General features: G+C 42.4%; 2 protein-coding genes across 4 annotated transcripts in view; both read left to right on the top strand.

Moving 5' to 3' along the window:
• Nucleotides 1–17,274, top strand: part of zgc:92140 (uncharacterized protein LOC447854 homolog) — a 30,600-nt gene extending 13,326 nt beyond the window's left edge. Inside the window, exons 2-6 of the mRNA XM_054603072.1 lie at nt 1,179–1,308; nt 9,722–9,807; nt 13,043–13,110; nt 14,117–14,177; nt 15,854–17,274. Coding sequence (XP_054459047.1) covers nt 1,218–1,308; nt 9,722–9,807; nt 13,043–13,110; nt 14,117–14,177; nt 15,854–15,901 — 354 coding nt within the window. The 5' untranslated portion in view covers nt 1,179–1,217 and the 3' untranslated portion in view covers nt 15,902–17,274. The remainder of the gene's footprint in view (nt 1–1,178; nt 1,309–9,721; nt 9,808–13,042; nt 13,111–14,116; nt 14,178–15,853) is intronic.
• A 3,307-nt stretch (nt 17,275–20,581) lies between these two features.
• Nucleotides 20,582–26,044, top strand: part of colgalt2b (collagen beta(1-O)galactosyltransferase 2b) — a 28,470-nt gene continuing 23,007 nt past the window's right edge. Inside the window, exons 1-5 of one of the 3 annotated variants that reach the window (XM_054602814.1) lie at nt 20,582–20,648; nt 23,131–23,213; nt 23,379–23,417; nt 23,660–23,789; nt 25,185–25,477. In XM_054602814.1, the coding sequence (XP_054458789.1) occupies nt 25,236–25,477 (242 nt within the window). In that variant the 5' untranslated portion in view covers nt 20,582–20,648; nt 23,131–23,213; nt 23,379–23,417; nt 23,660–23,789; nt 25,185–25,235. The remainder of the gene's footprint in view (nt 20,649–23,130; nt 23,214–23,378; nt 23,418–23,659; nt 23,790–25,184; nt 25,478–26,044) is intronic. The other 2 variants (XM_054602815.1, XM_054602816.1) reach the window with 2 other exon arrangements.

Raw genomic sequence — 26,044 nt, 5'->3', positions numbered from 1 at the left:
TAGCATCTTTTAGCTCATAGTTTTGGTTTTTCTGGCATGCAACTTTTTGTTTCATTCTCAACTCCCTCATCTCCAGCCACAGCAGGTAGCTATTTCAGGCCAAGCAAGCTGTTATGAACCCACTGTACAATACCTTCCCAGCACCACGCAGCAGCAGGCAAAGTTAGAGAGACTAGCTGGTGAACATAATGAAGCATTTAGCAGCTAATGAGACGGATATTTCCCTCAGGAGTTGATGGAGATCAAAACAGAGCTGTAAGGAGAGCGAATATTGGACTTGCCATTCCAAGTGAATACTAATGTTGCTCTGTCTCTGCTGGATAAATAGTTTGCCAACACATTCGCCATATCAACTTTATGAGGTGATAATATATTGGTGTGTTATCCTGCTGCCCCAAGGTCATCACTTGAAAATACCAAATAATTTCAGGCTTTTGTTAGTTTTATATTGAATAATTAAATTCCCTTCAACTCTCGAGATTTTTTTGTTACTCTGGAGTCTTGTGATGGGAATTATTCCTTATTATTTGAAATGAACAATTAAGATATTAATTAAAAAAAAAAATCATCCATGGCGTTTATATAATGATGTATACTAATCTATGTGAATCTATCCAAAATTGCAGCCCTATTTCAAACCAGGTCGTCTTGTTAATTCGCCCACTCCACATGTAATGGCGTTGGCTATGTTTAGCCTTACAGAAATAATGTGCATCATGCTCATGTAAATGCTCACTTCACTTTTCTCCTGATTATATTATGACTCAGCCTACGTGTGTGGCTCTGAACACCAGGTGTGAAAAAGACCCTTCTGGGAAGTGGAAGGAAATGTGTTTCCTGCCTCGACGTCTACAGGACGGCCAGAATGTATTTCTTCTAAATAAATAAGCATGGCGTTATTATAGCACCCTGATCTGAGGTGTTGAGTAGATTTAGCAGATCAGGGTGTCCTCTTTGAAAAGGGGAAGAAAAAGCTGGAAGAAAACTCTGTTCGCAGTGTTTTTACAGTGCTTGGCCCAGGTGTATTTGTTATAAAGAAGAAGAGGCTAGTTTGAGTGACAGCCGCCGTAGCTGAACAAACAGCTTTTGATGTCTATAAAGTACATTGTAAAAAAACAACAAAAACAAAGCAGCAGTGTTGTTCATATTTATGATGTTTTGTCTCTGACCTTTCCCAGGTGAGAGTGAGATGAGGAGAGGCTTCAGAGTGTGAGGCCATGGGCTGCACCTCGGCCAAGCAGGTGTCGGCCGTGCCCAACGATGAGGAGGGACGCGGCAAGGCCTACAGCAACGGAGACCTCTTCACCGGTCAGTACGCACACACACACACACACAAAGAGAGAGAGAGAGAGAGAGAGATGTCAATAAAAGCCTCACAGCTCCATTTCACTCAGTTAATTGCTCACCGTTACCCCGTCTGCCCTCGCAATATATTCTCTTCATTATGGCTCATCGTCTTCTGGCAGAGCGCTAGGTTCTCCATTTCAGACAATAACTGTCAACACTGCAGTTTTATTGGCCTTATCGGTGTTGACACTTCATGTAAAAGAGGGGAAGTTAGTCAGCAGCGTTAACTGTGTGCTCGCGCTGGTGGTTCTGGATGTTGTCAATATTATATTCTTTGGAAATGGAGAGGGAAACGGAGAGGAAAGGAAAGCAAAAGGAGAGGAGAGAGTGGAGTAACTGTTATGAGAGTTTCTATTAAGGTTAAATCGATTAATCGAGGCAGAGAGAGGCCGAAGGAACGCAAGACGGATGTGAGGATGGCAACCGGTCAGATCTATCTTAAGGCTAGGGTTGGTAATCTTCAAAAGCACAATTTGTTGAGATTATTTTTTACAACCCTGACAGCAATGAATAAAGCAAATGTACTGACAAAGAAAATAATTGAAAGAAAATCAGGTATCTGTTGTTGTTGCTGGACCGTAATAAGCCCGTCCAATAATTTCATTCAGGCAGAATGTAATGATTGCACGGGCTTCCTGCCTGTCTACCTGCACGTATTCTGCCCAATCACTCATTGTGCGTCACAGTCTTCCACAAGCTGCTAGCTTGACAGCTGTGAGTGCTAACATTAGTCATGTTTGTTGATGAAGTGCATAATGATCATTTTGGGGGAATTGGAGGTGTGTGTGTGTGTGTGTGTGTGTGTGTGTGTGTGTGTGTGTGTGTGTGTGTGTGTGTGTGTGTGTGTGTGTGTGTGTGTGTGTGTGTGTGTGTGTGTGTGTGTGTGTGTGTGTGTGTGTGTGTGTGTGTGTGTGTGTGTGTGTGTGTGTGTGAGATAGTTTTTCAAATTGACTGTACTCATAAGCATATTTATGCCAAACAAATCAATATTTTGATGACTTTTCCAGAATCTTTGTTTTTGTATTGTGAATTACTGGATCATTTTACCCCTTTATGCTTCTCAAAACTATTCGAATAAAAAAGAATAAAAGGCAGCATCACAGTAGGACCTTTCACAAATCGGACACATGCAACGTCTGAAAAGGAATCACAAGAAGGCACAAACCAACCTCTTTGTTTGGAACCTCAGGGCTGTTCGATGGATTAGATGGAAAGACAATTAATCAACAATACTTTCGATACTTTATTAATCGTTTAATCGTATTAATATTTCAGGATTTTTGAGTTTTTGGACAAAATGTTGAATGTCTGAGAAATGTCCACAGCTCAGTTGGTGAAGTGTCTGATGTGTCAAAGTGTCCTTGAGAAAGTAACCGATTCCCCCTTTTACTCCGTTTGTGGATTAAACAATATATCTCACTTTGGACAAAAAACGTCTGCCAACCATTATGTAACTGTATGGAATTGATTAATTTAAAAATAAATCATCAACAGATTAATCTGTAATGACTGTGATCGTCAGCGGCATCTCTATTAATAGCTCGCAGGCTGTTTGTGCAATGAGGAGACAGAAATGAAAGTGAAAGCCAGAGACGGAGAGTGATGATGGGCTGGCGGAGGGATTAACGGCGATTAAGAATTAGGAGCAACACTCTGCTGTGGCTGCACGCGGGCGGATGGACGCGGCAGATGACGAACCGCAGGAGGTCCTCTATCTCCCTCCGTCATCCCTCTCTCCCCCCCCCCTGACCCTTCTCCCTCCCACCTCTTCAGCCTCTCACCCTCTCCCGGCGACCTCTCTTTGACTCTCTTCTCTCTCTTTTGTCCCTTTCTATCCTCTCTCAAGCAAGTTCCACTCATCCGCCTCCCCCCACCCCTCGCTCGCTCGCTCGCTCTCGAGTCTTGTTTCCCTCCTCAACAGAACGAGGCGGGAGAGATGGGAGGGGAGATATGGGTTGGAGTTGGGTTTTTTTTCTTGAGAGAGGAAGGGAGAGTGACGTGGGTTGACGCTGCTGCTCTTCTCCTTTTCTCTCTCTCTCTCTCTTTTAACTTCTCTGTCTCGGTCAGATCGCCTCCCCCTCCCCCTGCTCAAGGCCTTGTTCCTCCCTCCCTCTGTCTCTCTATTTCGGGTCTCTGCACACCCTCTTCCTCCTCCCCCCTCTCTTCCTGCCTTCATCCCACAGTGTTTCTTCTCTCCCCGGCTCTTTTTCTCTCTTCCTCTGGCACAACATTGGGTCAGAGCCTTTGGTCCTTTCACCTCTCCTCCTCCTCTTCTTTCCTCCCTCTTCCTCCCATCCTTTCCCCCAGTGTCACTGTCAGTTGGTTAAAGGGGAATCCAGAGTGGCGGCAGCGGTGGCTGGGCCAGACTACTGTTTGAGCTTGTGTGTGTGTGTGTGTGTGTGTGTGTGTGTGTGTGTGTGTGTGTGTGTGTGTGTGTTGTGTGTGGGTGGAAAAACAGAGGTGATCTGGATAGTGTGGATAATCCCAGACCCAATAACACCCTTTCTTCACGACTCTGTTTTCTTCATCTCATCTTAATCCAGTCTTGTTTTTGTTTCTTCATCATTTTCTAAATTCTACCCTCCTCTTCCTCTGCAGTATTTCAGTCATCGTCACACACTGTGTAGTCATTCTTTCCTACTCAACTCGCTGCCCTTTCCAACCCCGGCAGAACTGCTTCACTGCATCCGGTGTACTTCTCACGATGGAGGCAGAAATGATTGGTCTGTTTTGGTCAGTCAGCCTGCCGCCTTGACACACACACACACACACACACACACACACACACACAAATCTACCCCACACACACACACCGCGTGTCAGCATGTGTCCACCTTTTTGTGTTCATGTATGTTTCCCTTATTGCGTGTACTAAGTGAGCCGGTGAGCCCTCTTCTTCCTCACACTGATCCGCCTCCAAACAGATTGTCTGCCAGTCAGTCTGTCCGTGTGTGTATGTGTGCACACGAGTGTTAGTGTGTGTGTGTCCCAGATATTCTGACAGCCCGGTCTGTCAGACTCCAGCCAATAGCCCCCCCCCTCTCTCCCACAATAACCGGAAAAAGGCTGAGCTCCATTACACAAACACCGAAGGACGCCGAAGGGAAAACGGCAACACCCTCCACGACATCATGCTATTGATGTCTGCGGCGATCAGTCCGTCGAGGAGGAGAGATTAGGGTGGAGATAGCGTGTGTGTGTGAAATGCGTGTGTTTGTGATTGTGTTGTTTTGAGGCGGTGGAGCAGCTGAGCGGTTTGAGGCTCACTCCTCCTGATGCTGCTGTCCCTCTGAAACGTTTGTGTCTGACTGATTCAGTCCAAAACAGCTGTGAAAGCATCAATTGTGTGTTTTTACTCACGGGGGGATAAAACAGAATCTCTCAAAGCTGATCTTTTTTTTTTCTTAATTAGTGCTTCAAAGAAAATGCTGTCACTTCAGTCACACTGAGCTTTCTTCATCAAACCGCTAAGTGAGCGCATCAGAGTCCTTGGAAATATTATCACATAGCACAGAAAAGAGAAGCTTTTCCTGGAATAAACTCCTCGTGCGCTTTTAGACCGCACAAAAAAAACCAAACTCACAGCAAATACAGTGTCTATGTACAGTGTGCAGAGAGCGGAATAATTCCTCTTCAGGGCAGTACACAGAAATGGAGAAGCACGCTGGTGACCTCGAGGTCAAAGGCAGCGAAAGGTGAAAAGAGCGGCGCTCATTGTCACAGCGGAAGCGCCACTTTAACGAGGCTGCTCGGCTGCTTGGTGGATTTCTGAGGTTAGCTGTGGTTGTATTGGGACGCTTAGAGGTGTGATTGTGGAGCAGGGAGTTCCTAGAAATCAACAATTATGCTCCGTGAATTAACCCTTGTTGGATAGAGGTCAGATGGATGCACCAGATACTGTACGTTAGATTGAGAACAAGCATGAAACAGTTATAGTCAAAGGAGAGGACTGAAGATAATTCTAGATATTACAGTTTGTACAAATACATACACACATGTACACACAGTTACTGTACATATACAGTACATTACAAATGCGTTCTTAATATAAATGTGAGTAAAAACATATTTATGTGCAGTGCATATACATGTGTATATTTTGAATGCCCTCACTTGACTGGAGCTAGTGCATGTTATCTGCAGGATCTCAGTCTGTTTTTAAGAATTTTAAGTTCCAGCATGCTCCAAATTATTGCACAAACCAGTCTTTCTTCTTAGATTCTTTCATTAGATTTGACTGATTCCAGACATGGCAATCATTTACGGCCCCCTTCAAATTGCCTTCAGCATATTGGAGCATCATCATGTGACGATATCTGCCTGATACATATGGTAACCAATCCATCTAACCGCAGTCTACTAAATCATACAAAATACAGCAATTCACTGGTTTCAGCATCATTAGGCTACAGAGAAAGTGCTGCTCTGTGTTAATGGAGCTTGTAGTTTGTTCAAACAGTATACATTATGTATTCTTTTTCATATTTTGGGGCTGGAAAAAAAGGAATCTGCTGATGAAAGATATCGTGACAGATGGTACCAGAAGTCAGATTCTCATATAATCTGATTATTTAATTGTGTGCTAAATTTAATTTAGTGTCCTCCTATTTGCTTACAAATCAGAAAAGACATTTGGAAATATTCTGTTCGTGCTGCTCATCCTTTTATTCCCTCCAGCAAAAGCTGTGGCATTTATTTCCTTCGAAAATTTAATGCACAGTATTTTTAGATTTCTTTCTAAAGTGATTCCTCCCTTGAATGATGGTTATGATTTTTTTGTGTGTGTGTGTGTGTGTGTGTGTGTGTGTGTGTGTGTGTGTGTGTGTGTGTGTGTGTGTGTGTGTGTGTGTGTGTGTGTGTGTGTGTGTGTGTGTGTGTGTGTGTGTGTGTGTGTGTGTGTGTGTGTGTGTGTGTGTGTGTGTGTGTGTGTGTGTTAGGGACCAACTTTGTGTTCAGGTGTAAATGTCATGGCCGGGCAGGTTGTGGCCTGGAGCCAGAGTGGCTAAGAGGAGGACACGCAGCAGGAAGGACAGAGTGACATCGCCACAGGACATCTAGAGCAGACACACAGCACACACACACACACACACACACACACACACACAAATACACACACACACACGCACGCCAACATGGCTATGTAAATGAGTCACACCCATGCAAACGCTTGCATGAAAAAATGACAAACGGGTTGATTCAAAGACACAGTCTTGTCTGAAATAGAAACACGCTCGTGCACGCCCGTGTCCTCGTGCACACGCACTGAGTGTTTGTACCTTAAGGTCAGCGCAGAGCACCGGCCTCTAATCAGAGATGAGAAAGATGTCCACATCACAAAATCACTGCCTCTCAAAATAGTTCTTGCCTTTCATCTTCCCCTCTCCGACGGTTCCCCTCCCCTCTATCCCCAAAGCGAGCCCGGTCGACATCGGGCGTGACGAAACACCCTTGTCGTTTCTTGTGACGATGACTGCCGCACACACACACACACACACACACACACACACACACACACACACACACACACACACACACACACACACACACACACACACACACACACACACACACACACACACACACACACACACACACACACACACACATACTCTATTCTCGCAGAGCATGACCAGTTTTTTTGCTCCTATCTGAAGTGGAGCAAAGTCTGTGATGTGATGAGTCTTGATTGGCGTAAGCTGGGTCACTTTGATCTATGTACACCCGTCACATTAAGCTCTATGACTATCCAGTAACATTTAGTTTAACCCGTCAGGCTGCAGCTCACCCAAATTATGAAAAATGACATTTTTCTCAATTTGGGTGCTCGGAAACGTCCATTTAGATTTATTTACGTAGCCCACAGCAGCAGCTAATTTTACCCCTTCATATTCATCCGTATCCACCTTAAGGTGAGGATTATATAGCTTGAAATTTATGTGTCTTGCTCCTGTAATGTGCAAGGGAGCAGAGGAAATGGCCCTTAATTCTGTTTCCCTCTGCAGCGCCGTATGTGCTGCGTGTTTACAGAGCGGATCTTAGTTCAGTGAGCCTGTGTAGTGTTATAAAACCCTTTGTGTGCGTGTGTGTGTGTGTGTGTGTGTGTGTGTGTGTGTGTGTGTGTGTGTGTGTGTGTGTGTGTGTGTGTGTGTGTGTGTGTGTGTGTGTGTGTGTGTGTGTGTCTCGGCATGTTCAGACAGGAGCCGACTCGTTTACATTCCTACAAACAGAAGAGCAGAAATGTAGTCGCCGTTTGTTTTGTTTTTCCTCCTCATCTCTCCTTCTCGTTCTTTAAAATCTGCCAGCTTCCCTCCTTCTTTTGTCTTTCTCTCCCTTTGAAATGATTTCTACTTGGCAGCGTTTATCCGACACACGCAGGTCGTGTTTTTGCTCCACACTGACGCACGTGTCAGATGTAGAAACACAGGCGTATGTGCACACAGGTGATCCAGGTGCTATGGGCGGATTGTGAGCAGCAGAGCAAAGGTACAAAGCGGGACAGACAGACAGACTGCTGATAGAGGGAGGGCAAAATACAAAGTGTGTCATAGATAAGGCCACGGGATGGGAGTGTGTTTGTGTGTTTGTGTGTGTGTGTGTGTGTGTGTGTGTGTGTGTGTGTGTCTGTGTGTGTGTGTGTGTGTGTACAAGTCTCAGCTGCTTTATCAGTAAAATGTCCACCAACCAGGTAGTCAGCAGAAATGCCTGTGTGCTTGCATGGCTCTGCTCAAGGTTAGGTGGGCTTTGGTCTTCAGTGAAGGTGCTGTATGTTGCGTTTTAAATGTCATATCATGGTACATGTTTCAGATTTATTGTAGGGCGGGGCAAAATAACGATATTACATTGATATTGGGATAACAAGACTATATATCATCATAGATTTACGATATCGTAAATGGCTGAAGTGTTGTCTTCTCCTGGTTGTAAAAGTGTTTCGGAACATACAAGAATTACTGATGATGATTTATACAAAATCTCATTGGGTAAATATATTAACCCCACAATGTCGTCAAAATGTCGATATCGAGGTATTTGTTAAAGAATATTGTAATATTCAGTTTTCTCCACAATGCACAGCCATAATTAAATGTGATATTATTGTTTATTAACAGGTTTAAGGTTTGTTTTGGTTCTTTCAGGTCATTTTAAGTGCCTTAATTCAGTTAGTGCACATATAAAAAGCCTTCAGTCCCTGTTTACTATAGAGTGCACAATATGTACTTATTAGGATATTCATACAATTATTAATGCTGATTATAGAGTAAACTACAGAGTTTAAATTACAGTATGTACTTGACACTAGTGAATGAGGCTGTGATATCGAGCATGGTGTTAGCTGATCAATTAGTAGAAGGCAACCAACAATAATTTACGTTATTGATTAATCATTTCCTGAAGCTCGTCTTAGAATTTGCTCAATTTCTATGACCAACAGTCCAAAAGATATTCGGTTTACAATCACAGACAAGCAGCAAAAATATCCCAACTGAAAAGCTGGAACAAGGAAATGTTTCTTTCTTAAGAGCGATTCATTGATTTTCCATATTGAAGTTGTTAGTGGCACATTAAACACAGTACCGCAACTTTCAACCTGGTGGTTCACTGCCAAATGCAATGTTCCAAACCAAATCATACTACAATGTCTCAAAATGAAAGTGGTAATGATTAATGTACAAATACTGCTTTACAAATGTGTTTCTGCAGGGGGCTGCAAGAAATTGCAAAATACTGGAAATCTTTTCATACTATACGACGATCAGTTTTCGCAATCATGGGCTGCATATTGCGGTGTCGATGCCGTGTAGTTTTTTAGGAAGTGTTAGCGTTCTCGCCACTGAGCTTGTATTAACTGTCTTAACTGTCTAAGCTGTCCATGTAGCCTAGAAGCTGTCTGACTGATCTTTAATCCCCTCCAGCTCTCTCCTTCTTATCTGTTCCCTGTTTCCTGTTTTGTTTTTTTTGTCTCTTCTGTCCCCTCTCTTACTTCACATGCACGTGTTCTCCCCCTCGCTCTGTTTCTCGCTGTAGCTGAAATGTAAAAGAGATGACTAGTGCCCTCCTACTTGAACCTCAGCTGTCATGTCCAGTTTCTAAAACACTGTATCAGGTTGCAGTTATCAGATTACCGTGAACAAATTAGAACTAGAATCAATGGTGTAGTCGTTGGTAATGTTGAAATAATGCGGTGAAGCCGATACGACATGGGTTCAATCATTTTAGCTTTCCAGATCATATTGACCAGGATGAGTGAGAGAAATCTGGTCAGTGTTTCTTATCTGGAAGATGTCTGATAAATACATGTTGTTTGTTTGCCTCCTGTCTCTCTCTATCTCCTTTAATCATGCCTCTCTCTGTCTCCAAACCATCCTCTCCTCAGACGAATACAAGATGAAGGGAGTGGAGGAGGTGAAGTACATGAGAGGGGATGAAAACCGGGTGAATGCACGCAACCAGGAGAACCTGGTGAGAGACACACACACACACACACACACACACACACACACACACACACACACACACACACACACACACACACACACACACACACACACACACACACACACACACACACACCAGCCACTGACAGCCTGTCATCCACACACAGACTCAGACCTTTTGCCTGACAGCTCAGGCGAATAGGCATCGTGTTTGTGTCCGAAGGCAGCTCCCCGTCAGATCCGGCAGCCTGCACACATACACACGTATTGTCTACTGCACATGTGCAAAAACACACAAGGAGGTGCCTCACACGCAGGTAGAGACAACATGCTGGCGTGTGTGGAATGCAGGGGCTGATCGCTCGGTTGGTTTGACTCTTTTCCTGCAAAACCTGCCGTCTTAAACAGTGGAAAGAAACGTTGAATTGTCATTGAATAAGTCAGTTGGTTTTTTTTATACTGATATCTTGCCCAATACACTTTTAACATCCAACTTGTAAACTTTGTACATGTTTACACCCTCATTAACACACTAAAGTATTGAAAAGTGTAGCAGAAGGAAGTGAGAGCCTGTTTGCTCTGTCAGTAAATCAGGTCTGTCTGCTTGGCGTCCTGGCAAGAGATGAAACAAGAAGCAACACAACTACAATGATAAACAAAAACACTTTGCGTCCATTTCTGAGTTGAAAATTGAAATAATAAAAAAAAAAACGTTAAAAATACTTTTTCTAGGCACACAGAAGGCTTATTTTTCTCAAGTCAATGCCAAGATATTCTATCCATCTGACAGGTGTGGCACATGAAGATGCTGATTAAACGCATCACTAATACACAGGTGTGTCATAAAAAGGGGACTCTAAAATATGTAGTTTTATCGTTAAAAAAGGCTCAACAGACTTAACTTAGATCAAGGTTGGTCAACTCACATGAGTTCCTCACACGCTCTGTGTGTGTGAGTGTGAATTCCTCTTTCACCTACAGTAATGACAACTGGTAGAAAACACTTACTGGTCTAACCACGTGTTGTGGACGTACTAGAGGTTACCTTTCTGTGTGAAAATGTGGTCTGGGTCTCCCATAACTCGACTAAATAACACACCATACCTCCCAGTTTGAAACAAGAAAACTAGCCATTTAAAACAAACAATGCAGTTCACAAAATGTGTTTCCTTCACAATAGAATAAGTAAACTGTGTTGTTTGTTGTATCAGGAGATATAAGGAAAACACACCATTGATAATAAGAACGCAACCTCACGTCTTTGTCATTTTTGGAATGTTTTTTTATAAAACAAATGGGCTCACAACAGCAGTTATATAAATAAGTGTCAGGGTGACACTGCTTCTGTTTTATAAAAACGATTAATACTCTAAACAAAAAATATAAATGCAACAATTTTGTTGAACGATATTTCATGAGTTAAATTAAAAGATCCATGCACACAAAAGGCTTATTTCTCCCAAGTTTCTTGCACAAATTTGTTAAAATCCACATAAGTGAACACTTCACCTGACAGGTGTGACTCATCAAGATGCTGATTAAACAGCATGATTATTACACAGGTGGCGCCTTGGGCTGGTCACGACAAAAGGCCACAGCTGTTGCCGGTGAATTGAATGTTCATTTCCCTACCAGAAGCCGTCTCAGATGTCCTTTTCCGAGAACTTGTCAGTACGTCCTCCCGGCCTGACAACCGCAGGCCATGTGAACCCACGTCAGCCGAGGACCTCCACATCCGACTGCTTCTCCCGCAAGATTGTTCTGAGACCAGCCAGCGTTCGCACAACCAAAGAATTTCTGCACAAACTGTGAACTGAAGCTTGATCTGACCTGACTGCATTATGTTGTCGTAACCGACGTGAGTGGGACGACTGCTCACCTTTGATGACCTCTGGCACTTTGGAGAAGTTTTGGCTTCCAGTATGAATCCATTGTAGCAGGCAGAGGGCAGACAGCGTGTATGGCGTTGTGTGGGAGGGAGGTTTGCTTATGTCAACGTTGTCTGTAGTAGCGTTATGTTATGGACGGTTTGAAAGCACAGAAATACTGCGACGAGATCCTGAAGCCCTCAGTGTAGCGCCATTCATCCACAGCCATCACCCCGAGCTGCAGGGATCTGGACACATCTTCTGGAAGCTGAAAACATCCAGGTTATTGTATGACCTGCATATTGACACGACCCTTCACCCAGTGAGCATGTTGGGGATGCGACATATATAACGGCGTTCCTTGTTGATATCCAGCAAAGTCAGCCTTTGAGAGCCACAATTAACAACCCGATAAACTCTATGCAAAAGAGATGCGTCACACTGCATGAAGCAACTGATGGTCATGCCAGATGCTGACTGCTAGTTCTGGTTATGTGTGTCCAAAAATATGTATATCTGAAGCCCTAGACCTTAGTGAAATCCTAATGAAATACAATTCATGGTAAAACTGCAAATTTTAGAGTGGCCTTTTTTTGTGACCAGCCCAAGACCCACCTGTGTAATAATAATGCTTTTTAATCAGCATCTTGATATGCCACACTGTCAGGTGGATGGATTCTCTTTGCAGAGGTGCAAGTGTTCACTAACAGGGATTTTAAGAAATTTGTGCACAAAATGTTAGAGAAATTTTGCAGAAAAATTTGTGTGCATACTAAAAGTCTTCGATCAACTCGTATACAATTTGAGCAAAAACCAAGGTGTTGCATTTATATTTCTGTTCAGTGTATAAATTCTGATTATAAAAACGGAAACGGTGTCAAACACCCGCTAAATTTAGATTACTTTAGCTCAGAAACCGTCCTTTTCACCGTAACGGGTTGCAACCACAAGGAGAAGCACCTCGTAACCTCTGAAGGTTGAAACTTAGCATGTAACCCCACAGTATGGTCGCAACATGTGGTTAGACCAGTATTTCTTTTTTTTAACCACAAAATTTAAAGTCACAGTGTGTTTGGTTGATCACTGCAGCAGGAAGTTGTCCACAAAGCTCACAAAGCCATGGAGGTGAGGTGACCAACATTAATCAGTTTTATTAGACCTGCATATGTTATATCTGTGCCTGATGTCCTGTGGCTGCCAGCTGGGTGAGGACATAATTAAATAACACAGGTTTGATGTGACCCTTGCTTTCAGTGGTGTGGCTGTTTGCTGATATGAACTGTTTGCTTTCTTCCTGTTTTATCAGCTGATAATGAAAACTAATGATGTGTGTGTGTGCGTGTGTGTGTGTGTGTGTGTGTGTGTGTGCGTGTGTGTGTGTGTGCCTTTCAGGAGAAGAGTAATGTGCAGTACAGGGGTAAACCGCAGAAAGAGGTCTCTTCGGCAAACATCAAGTCTAAGTAAGTGGCCAGTAGCAGTGTGAATCCTGAAATAAAAGTCTGGTGGATATTGTTTAAAGATATATGATCTATGTATATAAGACGGCACTCGACCGCCAACATTTTTAAAGGGTCAGTTCGGCCAAAATAATAAAACCCACTTGTATTTTACTCGGTTACCTTTTAACGGTAGAAGTAGAACCGGGTCTTCCTTTAATCAGAGGATCGGCGGTTCAATCCCCGGCTGTGTTACTCAATGTGTCCTTGGGCAAGACACTTAACCCCAAATTGCTGGTAGCCCCTGACATCAACGGATGTGAATGGGTGACATGATGATGACATGTAGTGTTAAAGCGCTTTGAGTGGCTGGAAGCTAGATAATCACTTTTCAACTACAAATCCATTTACCACAAAGATTTTTTTATTTAGAATTTAAATTTTCAACATCAACTATTTCTAGAAACAATGTCACAACTGTTGAGGAAGATCATGCTATATAATGGAAAGCTCCAGAGCAGCTACATCACTAATAGACGTTGTGTGAACAGCTTTCAAAGGGAGTTAAGCTGTTCCAGTGAAAACTGATAGATTTGTTGTAATCGTTGTGTGTTGTAATTTAGCTGAACTGACCCTTCTAATAAACCGTTAAGTCCAGCGTCCATTAAAATATGACTTAGAATCAGTGTGTTGATATTAGGAAGTGTGAAGTAAGTGATATACTGCGTCTGGTTTTTATAACGCTTCGTGTTTGTATATGTAAACATAGTGGTTGTTGGTGGCTGCACAGTATTAAGTCTTTGGATGAGAGACCGGGTTAATACTTCATAAAATAATTATTTAAATTCCTCCACAGCCTTTCTCACACTGCAGTGAGGATTGTGTGTGTGTGTTTTTGTGCTGTGTGGGGGGGGGGGGTGTAATGGAAAATTCTCATGATGTATTTGTTGCCTCCCTTCTCCTCCTCGTCTCAAACTTCCTCTCCCCCCCTCCTTCTCCCTTTTTCCATTTTTCTTTTCTCTCGCCTCAGCATTCACACGTCAGAGAGCCAGCAGGAATTTTTCAGGATGCTGGATGAGAAGATTGAGAAGGTGAGGGGGGGGGGCTATATGTGTGTGTGTGTGTGTGTGTGGGTTGGGGGGTTGCGAACTGTGTTTCTGGGCTGTTTAAATAAACAGCGGGGCCTTAACATTTAAAGAGACAGGCTCTGCTACAACAACATCCATTAGTCCACGTTGCCACTCTGCTTATGAGCTCAACACGCCCCCCCCCATGTGTGCGGGGGAGGATGGCTACAGTGATGAGCTCTTACTACTCTTAGTCTGCCACTTCATCACACAGGTTGTTTCTGACTGCAGATGAGGTTGCAGTGGAGTGATAGTGAGTAATGGCTGGATTCAGCTTTGGTGTAATGCATTTCATTTTTTCGACCTGCTTTGAAACAAGTCTGTATGTGTTCTGCAGCGGAAATTAGGTTTTTTAACCGAATGTAGCGACATCACAGGAATATATACTTAAAGCCGCTCTATTCAATATATATATATATATATATATATATATATATATATATATAAGCCGCTCTATTCAATATAAAATAAATATATATTTTTTTATTTATTTATTTTATTTTAACTGTATCTGAATCTTCAGCTCATTATTTTGGTTTTCTGGCCCCTAACTTTTGCTCAGCTCTCATAAACATAGTTTCTGGCCACTTCAGCAAAAAGTCGTGGTTAACCGGCAGTACACTATCAGCTCAGCATCAAACATCGGACGGTCAAAGTTAGCGACTAGCTGGTTAACATTGTGGAGCATTTAGCAGTTGTTTATTTTTCAAGAGTTGGAGGAGACCAAAAACGGAAGAAAAGGAAAGAGAATGTTGGACTTCCAAAAATATTGGCCAGAAACGCTCAAAATGCTAATGTTACACTACGCTTCATGTGTGCTGCTGCTAGCGGTTTCCTTTAATCAATTAATATGCTGATTTTTTAAAATTGTTGGTCTACAAAATATCAGAAAATAAGGGTAACTTTTTCGCAGACAAAACATCCTTAAGCCAGAGATGACATTTCCAAAATTGTTTATTCTGGCCAACAAAAAGAGATATTCAATTGACTCTCAAATAAGACATGAAAAGCATCAAATCCTTGCAATTAAGTTATTTGGCATTTCGCTTGAAGAGCATATAATCAATAATCCAAACAGTTGCAGATTATTTGACGAAAGACTGATTGATTTATCATCTAATCCTTTTAGCTGTAATTTTTAAAGTACCAAGTAACTATAGTTGTCAGATAAATGTATTGCAGCATTGAAATTAAAAACTAAATTTGTGGAAAATGTTTTCATTTGTGCCTAAATGTACTAAGTTGCATGAAATACAAATACAGCTGCTAAATACCTCAAAGTAGAACATAGGCACCGTACTTTTTTAAATGCACAGTTAGACGAGCTGTCAGGCTCTGGAGAGGAAGAGAAGGGAGTTGAGTTAGCTCTTCATCATGATGCAAGAAACAAACGCAGCACAACTGCCCACCTGTCAGCACTTAACCGCCTCATCCAGCATTTTTCTACGCCGCTACCTGCAAATAGACGAGGGTTTGTTTTAAATGCGACTGGAGTTACAGGTGCGTCAGGGTTTTGCTGCATGCAGACAGTTCAGAGGGAGTCGTTAAAGCAGGTTATTACTGAGTATACATAACAAGAGCAAATTACAGAAGAAAATTATGCACATCTCATTTTTTCTCTCCAATCTCTTTCTTTGCAGGGAGCTGACTACTGTTCGGAGGCGGAGGAGGAGGAAGATGGGACATAGCACAGAGGCCCCCGAGATTGACCCTCACAGAGAGCCTCACAGTGTGTGTGTGCGCGTGTGTGTGTAAATGCGGAGGTGTGTGCCTGCGTGAGAGTTGAATCAGTGTTTTACCAATGGGGCGTCGATGTGACGGGACACTGTATGTGTTGGTATGAGCATGTGTGTGTATTTGAACGTATGGCAAAGATAGTATTTTAATCGAAAGTGAAAGAGTGGGGGATACATGAGAGAGAGAGAGAGAGAGAGAGAGAGAATGGGATGAAGAGCACTTTCTTCAGAGACTACGACCCTCCTCACCCCTTCAGGCCTCCTGAGCGGACAGATGGAGGCGGCGGAGCGATGGCGGGACAGACAGATGAAAAGGAGGGAGGGACGGTGAAGGACGTGACGAAAACGGAAACTGTCAGCTCAAACCGAGTGATTTCATCGAGCAGCTCCTCATCCCTCCATCTGTCCCTCCGTATCCATCCGGCTGTACCCGCGTGGTTTCGATCCCGAATATTTAACCCCATGCAATAGGACAGAGGAACTCCCAAATACGGGGAGCTCCAGTGAGGACAAATGTCCGTGGTGGGTGTGTCTGTGCGGAGGACTGAGACACATAAGTAAAAGGAGAAAGGAGGCCCTGGGAATGAAAAAGATGGTGAAGGCAGAGGAGTTGCGTAACACCACCAGGAGCCACACTGAACTTTTTGGCCTGCCTACCTACAGCCAGGCCGGCTGGGCCATGAGGGACTGAGAGAATGGGTGAGGGCGGCGGGGTGAGGAAAGAGAATGAAAAATGTGGGATATTTTAATAAGACATAGTAGAGAGCGAGCCGGTGATTTAGAAACTCTAAACTCCTCCTGCCTTCTGAAGTCAAGGACCTTTTATTTTTGATTGTGTTTTGCAGCTACATGTTCGGTTCTTTTTTTTCCCCCGTTTTTCTGATGTTTTTTTTTCTTCAGTTTGTTTTACTCTTGGCTTCCTTTTTTAGTATATCATCATCATCGTCACCATCATCACGAATTCCATTATCGTCCTCCTCAACACAGCAGGCAGACGGAAGCTGTGTTAATTCAGATCATCTGTGTCTCAACCCAATCCTTCCTCCTTCATAAACCATAACACTGCAGATCCAACCTGACACACACACACACACACACACACACACACACATGGAGTCTTTTATTGTACATATCGTCGCACACTGTCATTCCAACACACCTCAGCATGTACATTTAAACCATACATACACACACACACACATTAATGGATCCCTTTTCATTTCACCAGCAGACTGTCGTGTGCATCATAAAGCTCTTTTCTGCCTTGATTCAGTGTACACACACACACACACACACACACACACACACACACACACACACACACACACTGAAGCAGAAAACGGGGGTTAAGCTGAAGAGGAGGATGCGTCGTTGCCCTGTAGACACAGATCACATTTTTTTTTTTTTGTTGTCATCTCTCTGTTGTATTATTTTGAATACTTTTTTTTTTCTATTAAAAATAAAAACGAAGAAGCTCTTATTTCGTGTGTGCGTTGCGTGTGTACTTGTGTGTCGCTAGAGAGCTGAGTAATGGAGCGCTGTCATGCTGGCTGTGTACTGAGGGGTGTGAAGTCACTCTATTTTCCTGTGGTCATGCTGCCTAAAGCCATGCAGTCAGAGCAGACTGCGTGATGCCGCCTGCTGGCACAACATCAGTATTGTAGTCTGGTAGCTTATATGTTGCATTTTACCCAAATCTAAATATACAATTTAACATTATGTGTGTGCCAGGGGCATTTTAGTAGATTTAGAGATTTTCTCCCCAGGTTCAACTTAGAACTAAGCCATTAAAAATGTCTCACTAAATAAACATGGCTTATGTTAGATTCAGTTCAGGATGAAAGTATACAACTTTAAGCATAGTTATTTATCATTTTTTTTATAAATTTGATCAAATTATATCTGGGAGATAAATGTCTCAATAACTGTCGAGGCAAAGCCAGTTTGACATCTTTCAAGCACGGGTGATTCAAAGAGCTTTACAAAAAAGACCTATTATAACAAAATCTATGATTTGTTGTTCTTAGACGAGAAGTTGACTGACTTCTGGTGACTAGTAGTTCTCTTGAATACCTATGTTGAATACACTTATTGTAAGTCGCTTTGGATAAAAGCGTCTGCTAAATGACTGTAATGTAATGTAAGTAAAATTCATGAAAATTAGAACACAACCTTGCACAGCTCAATACAACCAGGGGTTTTGCTGCATTATCCTTAATTGTTCTGGTATGACCAATCGTTAAAGGTGGCTCATTTAAAGCTAATGTTAGCGACTTTAGATAAATGTTACTGTGTAACTGAGCTTGCTGATTCAGTTTGATGACTTCTCTACTTTGCTACTTTTATATTATGTTTTAATATTCAACATTATCCCACAGTTTTCACTTGTTTTTGCTGTTCAGCAGAAATAATTTAGTCTCACTTCAAACTACAATAATTCTGAAAATAAAACCAATTAAAGCTGCACCAACCATTTTGTTCTATATTAACAATAGATCAAATTACTCATTGTAATGTAAAAGAGTCGTATAGAGAAGAACTCCAAGAATGACCTAGCATTACCTAGCTCTACATGCATTTATAGCATATTTCTGCTGATTGTTTGCATATAGCATCTTGCTCCATATTTCCCTCCGGAGTTGGTGGAGACCAAACAGAGCTAAAAGGGAGGGAATATTATACTTAGATTCTTCAGGTGGACACCACCACGTCTTCAAATAAATAATAATGTCGCTCTGTATGTGTTGGTTGTATGAAAAGGAGAGTGTTTGCTAACGTATCTGTCATATAAGCTTTTTAATATGTTACTATTTCTTCTCTGCTGTCTCCAAATGGCCAAAACATCAATTATTGCAAATTTAAAATAGTCAAACACGACAAAAAGTGTTGGTTATATTTCTATTGTATTATGGCCCTTAATGGGAGTGTACGTGCAGGAAATCTATGATAAGGTATAAACAGAAACCATTAAACAGCTTCCTCAATGAGTTTGATATCTAGTTGACAACATTCGATCAAACATGGAAACAAAACTCGTTCTAGGGCAATAAATAATAGTAGCAATCCATCATTATAGATAAGGACACTGAGTATTTGTCCTTCCGATGACCATTGAGTGATAACACTTGTGATAACCGAGTGACTTTTCTTCACAAATGACTGCATGATATGTGTGTAGTATCTGAAACCCAACCGTGCTGAATCGATATCTGCCCCTAGGATTGGCCTGATGTGCACCGTGTGGGACTGGACTCCATAATGCTCTGAGTGAGTGTCAGTGGTTAAGTTGATTGCCATATCATGAAAGTAGTCAGTAGTCTGGCTTTTTTCCCTACTGTTTCTCTCTTACACACACTCACACACACACACATATACACAAAGTCCCTTTTCACCTTGCATGACTCACTTGCAGGGGCAAATAAGGTTACAATCAGCAGCCACTGTGCACTCAGCAACTCCAAAAGGGTCCCTGTGGGCCAGTGCTCGCAGCAAGGCTCCCCACACAGAGAAATAAAATGTATGTTGGAGGCAGACAGAAAGAGAAAAGAGAGAGAGGTAAGAGCGAGAAATTAAGACGGGGGAGTCGGTAAAGAGAGATTGTGGGAGGGAGAGAGCGAGGAAGAGACGGATGTTGCCCGCTAACCTCAGACAGCAATATAGGCAAGAAAATGTTCTTTCCACCGTGACGTAAGTACCAATAAAGAGCCCACTCCTCCCTGTGTCCTCCATGTGTGTGTGTGTGTGTGTGTGTGTGTGTGTGTGTGTGTGTGTGTGTGTGTGTGTGTGTGTGTGTGTGTGTGTGTGTGTGTGTGTGTGTGTGTGTGTGTGTGTGTGTGTGTGTGTGTGTGTGTGAGAGAAATAGAGCCCAAAGTGTAAGAGTCCTCATTAGGGAACAACATGTTCTTGGCTGCGAGTGTGATTTAAGGTCCAACTACTTGAATAAATCTGAGCCAAGTTCACAGTCTGAAACTGAAAATGCATCTTTATGATGAAAAAAAGAAAATGTTTCAATGCGGATACAAATATGGTGTTTGCAGCTTTCAGCAGCTTCTGAAACATTTTTAACTTGGATTTAGTTGTTGACTTGTGTTCATCTATGTATAAGAAGACCTGCCAATCAATCTGGGAGTGATAGAATTTTCTTGCCGGGATGAATCCCAGATTGGGCCCTTCAGGAATGATGCGCTTATGCAGCTTGCATCAGAGATCCAGTGCCACCCCTCAAAACATTGCAGTGAAGATGAGAGAGAAGGGTTTGACGTTTGAAGCCGTATCGTGTGCGAGCTATACGTGTTGTAAAACATGCATTCAATCACTTTTTAGGATGTTTATTCCCCATCGTTTTATTTTATAATTAAATTCAGATACTGTCTTATATATGTGGTGTAACAAAACTAAATTACCAAGATAATGGAACATTAAAATTGATTTTTCACTAACAGGAAATCTGTAAAATAGCTTTAGCTAAGGATAGCTGTGACTGTAGTCTTATTTCCTACTACCTTATTTTTCGTTAATCCTACAAATGTACACATTTCTGTGGCATAATACGTTTTAAGGCGGCACAAGCCCCGCCCTTTCCTTCCAATCTGTGATGTGTCATGTTTTCCAGATACCTGGTGGCAGAGGCTTGTTAGGGCCAACGAGGAACACCTGATGTTACCAGCCATCTCTCTCTCTGTCTGCTGTGCTGCTGCAGGTTCTGTATCGCATCTTTACAACACCTGCAGACACATATCTTCCATTTATGAACCTCAGACACTGCTGACACATCTGACTCCCACACTGTAAATATTAAATTAAATTGAGGTTTAACAGGGAAGGAAGTCAGAAAAAAAGCTGGTTGGAGACAGAATATATACATCACAAATGCACATTTTGTGAAAAAATGGGTAAAAATAAATGTCTGCGTTCAGTACACGTGAAAGTGTATAATGTTACTAGCTGGTTGGTGCAAAAGCTGAATAAACTAACATTTCGGTAATTTAAAGATTAAAACACACTTTTGGTGAGATTTCAATTTCACGACTCAAAAAGGTTTGTTATTTCTTGGCAGGTTTACATAAAGACGTGAAAAATCAGTCTCTTCCACATCGCTTTTGAATTTAATGTGTGTATGACTGTGTGTGTTTACATGCAAACATCTCCCACGTAGAAAGCATGAGTCAACTCTGAGAGGCAAAGGGATGGATGGATCCCTGCCTGGATGCCCAGCATTTTGCTTAACTCTCTCCAGCAGGTCCTTGCTCACTACTACTTTTGGAGTAATAAACCTCTTTTAGCTCTGAACACATTAATTAAAAAATGTGGCAGCTCCCACCTCGTGACCATTTTGCTCTTACTTTGGAGAAATAAGCATTTTCCATCCATCTACAGTACACTAACCATATTCCTGTGAGTCTAAATCAGCCCAGTAGCTTCCGTTTCTTTCCGCTCCCCATCCATTTGTATGTAAAGCCTCTCCATGCAGATCCATACTCTGGATTACCTTGGCAAAGAAGCAAGTCACATGGGGCGGGGGGGCCAAGGCTCTGGGAAGGTAGAATTGGATGCATTTGCATTCATGCCACACATCCACAAGAAGTGACCTACTTAATTCCCAGGAAGCTAATTGTTCTGTGTAAACACCATATTTTATCTGTGAACAATTATGCAACCGTCTGGAAGCCCAATTTTGACGATTTTTGGAAATCACTGAAGTGAACAGCAGAGTATTGAAATGGATAGCCAGAGAGTCCGGATGCTTTATGCTTCTCCACTAATATTGTATTTTACTGCAGTCTGCTGATTTCACATAGTCTGAACAAGCAGTCAGCACCCAGAGCAGCCGGGTGACTGCAGCCCACTGAGGAGGCCGTGGCTCTACAGCAGAATTTTTCAGTGACAAAACAATCTAACATCTGACCAGGACGAGTGTTTTTCTCTCACACTGTCTGGATCCAAGTTCCCATAAGACAAGACAGTGTGTGTTAGTGTGCATGTAAGGGAGAGAGAGAGATCTTCAAGGATAAAACAAGAGCACCATCTGCTGGTTCGGTCTTTTCCATGACGCTGACGCACACACATGCGCACACACACAGGGCTCCCTCGGAGAGCTCTCTGCATGATCAAGCTCTATATTAGAGCTGTGCATCACCCTGACAGCCACGAATGAGGCACGAAGTCCTAAACCACCCACTAGGACACATACACATTTAGACACACACATAAATCTGCTCAATGAATTTTCAACGAGAGTGAAGGCCTTTACTCTCCTGAAATCACTCTTTTCCGCTGAGCCTCATCAGAGTGTAAACTACAATTTTATGTGCTGCACCTATAATATCTCATGTTTTTGTTCAAGACCACATTATATATTGTACAGAGGTAAAAAAAGGAAAATAGTGGCAGCACAGCAATCCAACATGGTCAGGATAAATAAAAAAACTAGCTATCTTAACTCAAACAAAACAGAAAATCTTACTGCAAAACTAGAAAAAAACAAAACTACCCCAGCCGGGCTGCTCCCCAACTAACCAGTTCAAAGTATAACCAAAGTTCACCCTGAAGCTAATTGGGGAAAGAGACTGACAGATCCTCTCTCAGCATGTGTCACCAAATCAACTTCTCTGATTGTCTGATTATTTTTCACTGGATGAGGAGATTGGCTCCAGGTGTTTGGCTTCCCACACCTGTTCCCAATGCTGTAATATGGGAGTGGGTGGAGCCTCTTGTCAGGAATTTAGATGCCTCCAGTTACCCTGACCCTCAGCGCCATAAAGTATAAAACTGTTTGAATCACTCTGTTTCTTTAAAATGAAATATGTGCAACATCAGAAGTGCACCAATCCTTAAGCTATCTACATTTTTCTGTCTTTTATTTTTTTTTCCAAGAAATAAAAGGAAATACAACATGTGGTAGATATTTCTCCTGGAATTTTCTGTATGACATATTTTTCTATTTATTGAACCGAGCTATGAAGGATTTACCCTGCTATTTAGAGCTACGCTTTCTCTGCACCCACAGTTTAACAAACCAAAAGCTTGGCAGTCTTTAAAACATACATTTATCCCAAACAGAACTATAAAAACAAATGACAGTTTGGCTCTAACTGTCATCCGAAGTCCAGTTACAGAGAGACAAATGGCTGCTTGTCAAGTTCGCAACCACAATTACAAAGCAGATGTTTTTGCTGTGACAGAAGAGGGAACGCACGAGCCATTTGAATAACGAAAACGTAGCGTGGACGGCCCCGCTGTCGAATCCTGACTCTGGGCCAACAGGGTGAGGTTGTTTTTTTTTCAGAACTGGGTAGAAAGCACAGAGAGATGAGGGCTAGTTTTAGTTTAGTCATTTAAGTTCTATGCATTATTCTTTCATTTCAGTCTGGAAGCAAAACACACACAGCCCAGTTTGATGATCCTGATCTTTGACCTTTGTTTTAAACAGCTGTGTGCAGGAATACAAGCTAGACTGAGAGCTTAAAAGGTCAGCAAACCTTCCCTGAGCAAAGATTTTTTGTGAATTCTCATTGTTGTCTGGGCAAGTTTGTGTATGTATGTATGTGTGTGTGGGGGGGAAGGTTGTGACTTTGTAGTGGACCCCTTCAAGTTTTTTTTTACAGATCTTAAATGTCTTTAGGAAAGCACTAGAGGGAGCTAATGATTTACCCCGACAGATTAGAATCATTTCTCTCTCTCTCTCTCTGTCTCTCTGTCTCTCATCCCCAGTGACCAAGAGCATCCAACAACAGAAAATATGGCCGAGTACTCTCATTACCTCAACGAAGAGGGAAAACATTACCGAGTGGCAGAGATCCTGGCTTAAATAAACAGAGCTGAGTGGAAAACGGGGACAGAAGTAAGCTGTCTGTCTGTGCTGTGACTGCACTATAATTACAAAAGGTTACTAGAGGGTTACTGTAATCATATAAGAACATGCAGTATAATATTATGATATCATTGGGAGCATGGATGCCAACTTTTAGAGCTGAAGGTATATATTTGTGGATATTTTTCTATATACTTTACATAGCAGTACAACATATTTACAGGAAACGTCTGATTTTCTGTGGGAAGTCTGTGAAGTTGGAGGGTAATTTATGCCATTTTGGTTAAATGTTTGTGTCACAGCGTCATATTGGTCCAGACACATTTTCTTCCCTTATGCATTGGTTAAATGTTTTATTGGATGTTTTTATGACACTGAAATTTTGCCATTGAGATACTTTTTTCATAGATACTGTTGATAGTATTGGTCAATTCATGCACACTTTTAGACCTGAAATTTGATTTTCCTTCTAGTAGGAAAGTGAATATTTGTCCCATATTTTACTACATATTTAACTTATGTTCTTTAATATCTTTCTTTTTGAATTGTCTCACCTGTCTTGGTTGGTTGCAATTTGCTGTATTTCTCCATATTTTAGATCCTACGCTCTTTTGTTGAATCAAAAATATCAAAAAACACATTCCCGTACTTAAGGGATATCTTATTGACACTGTCCCGTGAAAACCATGCATCTCCAAAACTGTATATACTTAAAATAAAATAAGATAAGATAATCCACTATTAGTCCCGCAGTGGGGAAATTTACAGGATTTACAGCAGCATAGAGTATAGTGCAAACAAGAGACACAATGAATACAAATGAATGTATAATTAAGACTATATTGCATTGTGTTTTATAAGTGTACTACATAAAGATGATAAATGGGGAGGTTAAAGTAAAAATGAAAACCCTAAATGCAATCATAAATATACTTTTGCTGCTGAAACTTAAGAGTTTTGCTCATACATAAACTTCTTTATAAAGAAGTTAAAAAGTGCAGCAGTCCGGCTGAAGGTTGACGTCAGAGCTCTGCCGCATCCAAGATGCTGTCAAGGGGGCGAAGGCATGGAAAAGGCCAGGAAGCAGGAGAATTAACGAGGAGAAACCCCAAAAGAGAGAAAAGCAGAAACAGTCTGCAAACGGCAAGTAATGATGAGTGGAGAACACGGTGTCCTTCTCACTTTGTTGACAAATATTGAATGAAAGAACTGACTAACAGAAAGCTGCAAACACTGAATAATTACTGGTTGGTGTGTTCATGGGCCAATTTGTTTTTTTATTATGTTTGCACTATTTTTTTTCATTAAAAAGGGGGAAGAGTCTCCAGAACCCTCCACCCAGCCTAACCCCCTCCTTTAACCCTCCCTCTCCCTCCCTCCCTCCCTCCCTCCCTCCTCTCTCTCTCTCTCCATTCTCTCGCTCAGCCCTTCAGGACTTGCTGGTCCAGGTCGCGGCTGAAACCCCTGGAAGCGAAGATGCGTGCTGTCTGGGCCGTGGGAGTCGGTGTGCTGTGGGCGCTGCTGTGCGCCGCGCTGCCCGGCGGAGGCTCGTCGGAGCCGGCGACGCTGGTGGCGCAGGAGCCCTTCAAGCCCGAGTCCATTCTGCTGAAGCCAAAGGTTATGATCGCCATCGTGGCTCGCAACGCAGCGCACAGCCTGCCACATTACCTGGGCTGCATCGAGAGGCTGGAGTACCCGAAGGAGCGCATAGCCATCTGGTGAGAGACACGAAGTGTGTGTGTGTGTGTGTGTGTGTGTGTGTGTGTGTGTGTGTGTGTGTGTGTGTGTGTGTGTGTGTGTGTGTGTGTGTGTGTGTGTGTGTGTGTGTGTGTGTGTGTGTGTGTGTGTGTGTGTGTGTGTGTGTGTGTGTGTGTGTGTGTGTGTGTGTGTGTGTATGGAGATAACGACTTTATGTCTAACTAAAGTTGTGCAAAGATTTCTTTTGCAAACTTTTTTTTTTTTTTTTTTTTTTTTTTTAAAGAGTAATTGACAAGTTTCCCCATAAATAAACGTGCATGTTCAGGAGTTGCTTTCAGGGAACACACTCACTCTGCAGTGGAGCGTGTGTTTCTTTTTTTTTTTTTTTTTTTTTTTTTATGCACTTACCTTACAGTAGTCTGCCCGCATCCAAATTGCACGCTGTGGGAGATGATGAAAGGGGGCTGCTGTGCATGTTGGGTTAGTCTCTCCCCCACACACCACCCCACACCCCCGTCTGATTCAGCACAAACCTGAGGAAAACAGGGCTTTAAAACAGCAGGGCTGCCAGGTATGGATTGGGGAGG

Source organism: Anoplopoma fimbria, chromosome 8 (assembly GCF_027596085.1).
Source record: "Anoplopoma fimbria isolate UVic2021 breed Golden Eagle Sablefish chromosome 8, Afim_UVic_2022, whole genome shotgun sequence".
Classification (NCBI taxonomy): domain Eukaryota; kingdom Metazoa; phylum Chordata; class Actinopteri; order Perciformes; family Anoplopomatidae; genus Anoplopoma; species Anoplopoma fimbria.
Note: the sequence above shows the minus strand (reverse complement) of the source record. Positions and strands in the feature narration are given on the sequence as shown.